Raw genomic sequence first — 9995 nt, forward strand, 5'->3', positions numbered from 1 at the left:
GTCTGTATCAGTATGTTGAATACTGTAAAATTTTATTTTTATACTTTTATTATATCTTAGTTTTGTGTGAAGACGAAGAAAGTCCCTCAATAACGACATAAAGATAAGAATTGAGGAGAGGAGGAGTGGGAAAGAAAACCCCTTAAAAAGAGATATAGTCCCTCGTTTTTATGACATAACATGCTGATTTTTTGAGGGACTTTCTTCGTCTTCTTTTGTGTCCTTAAATATTTACACATTTAGATTTATTATTACTAACTTTTTAAAATAGCTTAAAACCAGTATCTATTTTCCTTGAAGAGTAGAGCCCAATACGTTCAGCGGTTACTGAGATCCTAAGCTTAAATGAATGGACAGACAGACATTGCTCTACTTTGTACTACCAAGATATAAAAGATTCGCCAAAAAAAACTGTAATAGACGTTTCAAATTAGGTATTTTTTTTTATCGTGTATCGATGAAGTTCTTATTATTTAAACTTCACACAAAAGTTCTGGAAAACTTTGCGATAAAATTTACAAGATTGTTCTTCCAAAGCCAGATACTAAAAAAATGTAACAGTAAATCAAAGAAAATTATGCATAAATGTTTTAAAGAAGAGGAGAAGATGTGCAAAACATGAGACCAATCTAAATCGACAATAGAGTAACAAAACTCCAAAAGTTTGAAAAGTAATAAGAACAACATTCATACATGATTTTGCTATTTGAAAATATTAATATAATTGTTGCATTGTGTGAAATATAAAATGTAGAACAATATTATAAAATGTTCTGTCTTGTAAGATAACTTTTTAGTTGAAATTTTTATGAGTTTTGTACTATTTTTATCTGAATAAGCGGCTACGCCACTAGGGCTCTGGAGGCAAGTGAGGTGGGGAGGGGGTGGGTGGGAATCAACTACCCCCTTCAATTGTAGTTTTAAAAAGTTTAAGTACCCTCCCTCCAAACACAAAAACTTTTCTATTACTTGTGAGCAAGGACGTCCAAGGGGGGGGGGGTAAAGAAGTGATTACCCCCCCCCCCAAACGAACTTGTGGGTGCCGTAGGCACCTCAAAAATATTTTTCATTTTACCCCCCCCCCCCTATTTAAAATTTACTCCTACCTTGGGGTGCTTCGCGCGCATTTTTACTACTAGATATTTATAAGTATTTCATAATTAGGTAGGTACCTTTTTACATTATTAAATTACCCCCCCCCCCAAAAAAAAAAAATCTAAATTTTATACTAACGTTCATTCATTCAAGAGAATTGTAGAGTATCTGTACTACCAAGAAGTCTTCTCAGCTAACTATTGCCTCTCTCATACCTAAATAAAAAAGATTGGGTCAATACGTTGACATTTACGGAGATTGGTTTTAAAAAAATTAACTTTAAAAAAAATTCTAGACTTTTCCCAGTTTTGAACCAATAAAGCTCGGACTTTTCTACAAAAATCCGGATTTTTGCCAACCCTAAGACAAACACACACACAGATCCTGTATTAGAAGGATGTAAAAATAAAAATAACGATGCTGTGAGTATTGGTGCAAAAAATATGACGTAACAAAAAAAATTAGCCAATGAGAGGCCACTATAAATTTTACCATTGGTCAATAACGGCCTCTCATTGGCTAATTTTTTTTGTTACGCCATATTATTTGCACCAATACTCACAGCATCAAAATAACATGATATTTTCTGTTTGTGTGCAGCTACATCATACTTTCTGGTTGTGAAGGGGGAATGAGAAAAAAAAGAGAAAGAAAGAAAGAAAAAGAAAGAAGAAGAAAGAAAGTGAAAGAAAACAAAATGGGGAAAGTGGGTAAGATAAGATGTTCAGTGTTTATTATAAAGAGAGGGAGAAAAAGAAAAAGAGATTAGATAAGATTTTTTACGGTTACTTTTTAAGGCATTTTTTAATGCGGACTGATGGGACTAAGTAAGTTGTATACTAGACGCTCTTTGTTAAGAGGTATTTTAAAAATCACATTTTCCCCATTGCGTTGTTATAGACTGACCGACTGAAGGACATAGGGCAGATAAAGTTAATTATGGATTAGGTTTGCTGCAAATAACTATATCAACACTATCATTTAAATTATTCAACAACTTTGTTTGATACTATGTTGCTATATTTTGATATGATTTTTTAGCGAATTTGATAGAACACCGAAATTCTTGTCGTCTAGTGCAATGATCTATGGGCTTATAAATAATATAATATAATGCCGATATTTGTAATAGATCAATAACTATGGATATAGTACAATATGTGATTTATAAATTGTCTATATAATGGCGATTTTTATTATAAAATAATAGCTATGATATAGACTCATAAGTATTCATTCATATATTGAAATGTTCGTTAGTTTTTAAAAGCGAAGCTTATTTATAATTAGGGTCCGTATGTCATTTTAGAAATTTTCTATCGATTTCAAACTTTGCATAATGATTCCTATAACAATTAGGTACAATTATGAAGTATAGCAACTCTGTAATCGTTACCAGAAAGTTTCTTTTACTGTATCCTGTATTTACAAAGTTTAGCAACAAATTTATGTACAATTTTGTTCAGACTTACAAATTTATGTTTTACTTATTAAGTTCTGAAACTCTAAAAGGTTCTTGTTTGTCTGTCCTTCCTTCGGATTTTGGAGCTTCGCTTTTATGGATGTTGTCGTCCTTGTTAATTTGAGATGTATCAAATAAAGTGTCATTAATGTTTAATCCATGTTTAAAATATCCAGGTTCTGTATGGGTGTAAGATTATATACAATACAGATAGGAATAGTAGTCTGCAACAAAATCTAATTTCCTCAAATTTTGCGGAAATCAATATTTCTTCCCTTAAAACTGTAAAAAAACTAAAATATACTTTTCTTTCTAAAAATTAAATTTTTTTTATGTCTAAAGCTCTACAATTCATATATTCTTATAATTTTAACTTTCAAAATTTTATTGAAAACAGCAGTGATATACAAAATGTTTAAAATTGGAAAGAATTACCTTGCCCTAACAGGGGCGTCCAAGCTTTTTTATTTGGGGGGGGGGGGGTAAATACCCCCTCCTAAATGGTTAAGGGTGCCGTATGCACCCCCAAGGTAGGGGTAAATTTTAATGGGGGGGGGGGGGGGTTAAAATGAAAATAATTTTAAATTCGTTTAGGGGGGATAATCCCCATTTTACCCCCCGCCTTGGACGTTCTTTGGCCCTAATTTACAGACAAACACTTAAATGTACCCTACTTCAATATGTTTTTAAAAGCGAAGCTTTTCTATAATTAGGGTCAGTCCGTCCGTACGTCCGTCCGTCCGTCCGTCACGGATAGCTTTTTTCTTTAATTTAGACATGTTACAATTGTCCTATCGATTTCAAATTTTGCATGGTGATTCCTTTAGTAGTTAGGTACGATTTAGAAAGCGTAGCAACTCTATAATCATTACCAAAATGTTCGTACGTCCATTTTAAACATGTTGATTTTTTTACTTTTTAAAATAGCTTTTTTCGTTAATTTATGCATGTTAGAATTGTCCTATCGATTTCAAATTTTGCATGGTGATTCCTGTAATAGTTAGGTACGAGTTAGAAAGCGTAGCAACTCTATAATCATTACCAGAAAGTCCGTACGTCCATTTTAAACATGTTGATTTTTTTTACATTTTTAACAACAAATTTGTATGTGACCTAATTATCCGATTGGTCTGATTTTTGGTAAACTGATTCCTGGGACAACAAAGTACAATATTATAAGCGAAGCAACTCTATAATCAAGTCCTAAAAATGTAAGTATGTCCATAATCATTATCCTGTATCAAGCAGTTTTTCAACAAATTTACTTACAATTTTGCTTTGACTCTTATACATTCGCATTCTGATTATTCAGTTCTGACATTATACAAGTGTTAATGTCCGTTTGTCCTACCGTTTCAGAGCTTCGCTTTTATGGATGTTGTCATCCTTATTGTATTATGACTAACAGTACTACAGACCAAGTAAATTATATACTAGATGCTCAATTGGAATAGGGAATCTTTAAAAAAAAACTAAGTAGTCCATCTTAAATAGTAGCTAAGAAATTACATTTTCACCATGACTTAATGGACAAAGTGAGTTATATAGTAGCTTCGCTAAAAAATATAAGACTAGCAGTACTCGAAAAAAACTGACATTTTTAACATTAAATAAATCAGAAAAAAATAATTTACTATGGATTATTTAGCTCTTTCTTACCCCTACCTGACTAAAGGCATGGCTAGGCTGGTCAACCAAAATATCATGTTTATCATGAACACCACGCCTAGGAATAACCAAAATTTCTGGAGGGAGCATTCTATCCTCCATCTGGCGCTGTCGGTGGTACATGGAGAGGGGGTGGGAGGGGTGGATCCCCCTTTTCTTCATCACCCGCCGAAATGATTTCAAGTAGCGCCCAATCTGGCTTTCATGACGATCTCCTTTGGGTCTAATAAATAAAAAATTTCAAAATAGTTCTATTTTTAATTCTGTGTAAAATACATATTATTAGGCTTAAAGATTCATATTTAAAATCTAATCTTATTTTAAGTACTTCACTTAAAATCTGCAAGTATAATAATTTATTTACAATTTAAGTTCTATTACACTTAAAGTCTAAAAAAAAGAGTAACATATAGAATTAGATAATGATTTTAAAATTTCACCCACACACTTTAAAAATGTCTGTTAGTGGTTAGTGGCTACGCCCCCCCTAGAAGCCTCTAGAGGGGGAAAAGTCGACCTCATCCCATTTAAAATTTTAGTTTCAAAAGGGTAAAAAAATATTTTGTGGGGGGGAGGGGGGTGAAGACACCCTCCCAAAAAATAGTTTAAAACCTTCCTAGGACCTATAAGAAGCTTCACTGTAAAGAAGAACAATATCGGTTCAGCGGTTAGCGAGATCCTTTGGGACAGACAAAAAACGCTTACTTCTTTATATAATAGGATTAGGATTATATCAAGTAGTAACCCTTTTTTCTGTAGCGAAGGATATCGCTAACCGCTGAACCGATACGGTTCTCCTTTACAGTAAAGCTTCTTATAGGTCCAGAGAAAGTTTTTAACTTTTTTTGTGGGAGATTATCTCCACCTTCCCAATAAAAAATTATTGTTTTCTTTTTCCTTTTAAAACTTTAATAAAAATGGGGAAGTCAATTCCCCTTCCTACCTTAATTAACACTTTACTGTATAGAAGATTAACCTATTAATTTATTATTTTTACCTTTGTGAGTAAGACTTATCTAAGTCCTCATTTTCATTTATTTGATGAACTTCAGAAATTGTTTTGTCTAAAAATAATATTTCTAAAAAATATTCTTTCTAATGAAAATTTTAACGTATTGTATTCCAAGAAAAAAATGAATACGATTAAGATTTTAAAAATATTAAAAATTCCATTCAATTAAAAGCACAAATAAAAAAAAAATAAAAAAATGCCGCCCTGCAAGCTCATGCTTCTAACCTTGTAAATTATGTTCCTCCACAAGATGGTGTAGGCCAAACTTTTGAGTAGCACACCCTACATCACAAAAACTTCCAACCAACATCCCTACAGCCCTAAACAAAGTCCTATGTAGTCAAGTGCCTGGATGTGTTCAATATGATCTCGAAAACTGGTAGTAAAACTCATGAACACTAGCGGCTTTGCCCCTAGAAGCCTCTAAAGGCACTTAAGAAGTGGGAAGTTGAATTCCATAACCCAATTTTTAATGTTAGATTTAAAAAGAAAATGTAAAAAAAAATATTTATTGAAGCGAGATTCTTCAGTACAAACAAACAGATAGACAACCTTTTACTTTATTATAAGGATAAGGTTCTAGTATTATGGACTTTTAATGGAATATTGTATATCGATTACTTTGGTAAAGTTAAAGTATTATTAAAAATATGTTTCATATTTTGATGCATGGTTTTAGTATCTCCTACCTCCTTTACAAAATTATGGACAGTTTTTTTTATGTATTTGTATTTTTGTAAATACTAAATTGTATCATTTTAGTTAAACAGTTTGACTTTCTACCTAGCTATCTAAATATCTTATTAAATCAATTGTTAGAAAGAAAGAATCAGGGCTCGGCAGCAGCGCTTCAGTCGCAACTAAGCCTCAAATTCAAACCCGTGTAAATGCTTTTTTTATTAAAAAAAAGGTATTGCCATATTTAGACTTCCAGCTGATTTTAAAATTGTAAAAGGTTGATTACCTTGAGACTTACAAGCGGCTGACGCGTGGCTACCGAGACTTGGAAAAGAAATGGATAATAACCTTTCACAGTTGACTACTGCTATCTCAAGACTGAGAAGTTTGGGACAGCATTCCTGATCGGTAAGGATTGACTCACATACTTCCTCGCTAAAACAATTCATTTATCATATTATATGGTATTGGTCAATCAGACAACACTCCTGGTCGGTAAGGATTGACTTACATACTTCCTCGCTAAAACAATACATTTATTATCATAAGATGGTCAAACAGACAACACTCCTGGTCAATAAGGATTGACTTACATACTTCCTCGCTAAAACAATACATTTATTATATTAGATGGACAATCAGTCGCTAAAACAATACATTTATTATATTAGATGGTCAATCAGACAATACTCCTGGTCAATAAGGATTGACTTACATACTTCCTCGCTAAAACAATACATTTATCATATTAGATGGTCAATCAGACAACACTCCAGGTCGGTAAGGATTGACTCACATACTTCCTCACTAAAACAATACATTTATTATCATAAGATGGTCAAACAGACAACACTCCTGGTCGATAAGGATTGACTTACATACTTCCTCGCTAAAACAATACATTTATTATATTAGATGGTCAATTAGAAAACACTTCTGGTCGGTAAGGATTGAATCACATACTTCCTCGCTAAAACAATACATTTATTATCATAAGATGGTCAAACAGACAACTCTCCTAGTCGGTAAGGATTAACTCACATACTTCCTTGCTAAAACAATACATTTATTATATTAGATGGACAATCAGTCGCTAAAACAATACATTTATTATATTAGATGGTCAATCAGACAACACTCCTGGTCGGTAGGGATTGATTCACATACTTCCTCGCTAAAACAATACATCTATTATATTAGATGGTCAATCAGACAACACTCCTAGACGGTAAGGATTGACTCACATACTTCCTCGCTAAAACAATACATTTATTATATTAGATACTCAATCAGACAACACTTCTGGTCGGTAAGGATTGACTCCTCACTAAAACAATACATTTATTATCATTAGATGGTCAATCAGACATACTGATAATGGTTGTAGAATGTAGAATATACATGAATATTATGACAGGGTAATAATTGTCGTCAATTTAGGTTGTTAACATCATTTATTGGTCAGTTTGTTCATCCATTAGAACAAAGAGGTAAAGACAGTATTTTAGCCAGCTAAAAGTTTCACTTTATTAGAGTATATGATAAGCTGGTGTAAGATCCAAGTATTAATAAATCCATTGTAATAATATGTCCACCAACTAAAAAATGAATATCTTGCAGAAAGAGATTTTTATGTTTATATTTAGTCCCATATAATTTAATTTTTTATTCGAGCAACGAAATATTTGCAATTCAAATCCCAAAGCAATTTTATCTTAAAATGAAAAAAACGAACAATAACTTTTAAATCATGCTAGTTCAGATTTATTAGAATTTTACCTGATTTTAACTTCTTTAGCATCAATGACCTACAAAAACAAATAAATAAATTTGAATTTTGTTTAAATCTATTGTTTTTAACAGCGAAGCTTTTCTGTAATTAGGGTCAATCCGTACGTCTGTAACGGTTACCCATTTTTAGTTAATTTAGGCATGTTAGAATTATCCTATCGATTTAAATTTTGCAGGATAACTCCTGGACTCCTGTAGTAATTAGGTACGATTTAGAAAGCGTTACCAGAATGTCCGTACGTCCATTTTAAACATGATGTTTTTTTTAATTTTTTAACAACTAATTTTTATGTGATATAATCATCCGATTGATCTGATTTTTGGAATACTGATTCCTATTCAAATAAGGTACAATGTTATAAGAGAAGCAACTCTATACTAACGTCCATAAAATGTTAGTATATTTAGTTCTGACACTCTACAAGAGTTAATGTCATACAGTTTCAGAGCTTCGCTTCAATGGATGTTGTCATCCTTGTTTATTGCAAAATTAAAATATTTTTGATCTAAAATGTTATGATAAACATATCAAATATGTACCTTGATAAATGCTAAAACAAATGTTAATAGGTTCCAAGATAACATTTACTTGATCTGAAATCAAATATTTTAAACCATTATCATCTAGAGGTTTTATTTTCGTAGAGTTAGAGAAAGAAGTGCAAATTGCCTAAAAAATCCAACGACTTAAACCTAAGAAATAAAATAGCTTAAAACTATCTCAAGACCTATGTTAAGTCTTCCTAAAAGGGAGAACCTTATCGGCCCTGTAGTTATTTAAATCTTAGGCAACAAACTACTAAAAACCTTTAATTACTACTTTATATAATAGGATTAAAATACATTGCCCTAGTAGTCTGAATACAATTAAAATATAAAACCTAACCAAAACTTTTGAAAAGCAACAATATATTTTCTAATTTAAAATTTTTTATAATTTTAAAAGATTGGCCATGTTAAGTAAATTCTAAATAAGATTTACTGTTACAGCTAGCTAATAGATACTTGTTTGTTAATCGAAACCATAAGCGTGCAGAAGGGTGGTGTAGAGGGGTTGTATAACCCCCTTAAAACAAGATTTTAGAAAGAGAAGATTCTCTCTTTTTAACACCCTAAAGCTTTTACACCCCCTAGTAAAATCCTGCACACGCCACTGAATGAAACTTTTAAAACAACTATTTGATTGAAAATCCCTTCACCAAAAGTCTGAACTGTTGATGGGTAAAGGCATTTCCCTTGTAATATGACAATGTATGCTATATATGTTTAATGTCTTTAGATATTAAACAGTTAAGGCCAGCACTCGAACCCTACACCCCCTCGAACACTATGAAACCCAAGCTTTTATAATGTGTTAAAAGAATGGTGTTTATCCCTTGAAAGATCTAGGAGATATGACATTAAATTCAAATTTGTTCTTTTTAAATACTCGCCTAATACAGTGAAGAAGAGAAATATATATCAATCTACTAAGTATAATCTTATATTTTGGTATATATGATATATGTTTATATACAAATTAACAGGAATTTAAATATTTGATTCTTTAATTAAAATTAAAATACGATCTTGAATTTTGATCTCTCACTAAATAAAAATTTCTTTTTAAAAGTGAATCCAGAGAGAGAGAGGACAATAGGCTGTTGATTACACAAGTCCCCAAAGTTTTTTAATAACATTTTCTTATTCATTAGATTTTAATGAATTTTGATTGGTAGGTTTTTTAAATAGAGTGTCAATACGTTTCAACCACTTATTGTAATCTACTGAAAGGGTTACTTTAAGTATTAACACTGGTGACGTACATCAATTAGTCGGCCATTGTCTTATCCCTTTAGATCCCATTTCATTATCACTATTTGAATTTGTTAAAATTATGATACAAAAAGCCATAAAGGAAGTGGCGTACGAGTTGGGTTCGAGATGGGTGCACGAAGCGTTCAGAAATTTTTAAATTCGCTTGTCGTCGAGGATGTGATGGTTTCGAATCTCGGTCCAACCTGCATCAAATTAAAACGTTAAAACTTTATAGATGCGCAACATTAATAATAAGAAGAGGGGAATGCATTAGCCCAAAATTTACCATGCAAGGTTCTAATTTTTAACAAAAAAGGTCTCACAATCAAAGGGATGATTGTCTACATATGCAATATTTGGGATGTAATGCATTAGGACCTTCTGACAGGAAGAGAGGGGACATTGGGTTGTTTATTACACTAGTCCCAAAAGTCTTATATTAATGTTTTCTTATTCGTTGGCTTGGGGACCTTTATTGAATTTTGAGTGGTA

At 32.0% G+C, this 9995-nt stretch overlaps 1 protein-coding gene across 1 annotated transcript; it reads right to left on the minus strand.

Moving 5' to 3' along the window:
- Positions 1-1304: 1304 nt before the first annotated feature.
- LOC145312512 (uncharacterized) lies at positions 1305-8302 on the minus strand. The gene is made up of 7 exons (XM_080151768.1): positions 8247-8302; positions 7695-7723; positions 6264-6350; positions 5463-5557; positions 5223-5289; positions 4223-4448; positions 1305-1310 (listed from the first exon to the last, which is right to left on the minus strand). The coding sequence occupies exons 1-7, from the start codon at positions 8289-8291 to the stop codon at positions 1305-1307; spliced, it is 555 nt and encodes a 184-aa protein (XP_080007894.1). The 5' UTR covers positions 8292-8302.
- Between the last annotated feature and the right edge of the window lie 1693 nt (positions 8303-9995).

The sequence above is a fragment of the Acartia tonsa genome, chromosome 2, assembly GCF_053477335.1.
Source record: "Acartia tonsa isolate MP-2025a chromosome 2, ASM5347733v1, whole genome shotgun sequence".
NCBI classification, from domain to species: Eukaryota; Metazoa; Arthropoda; class Copepoda; order Calanoida; family Acartiidae; genus Acartia; species Acartia tonsa.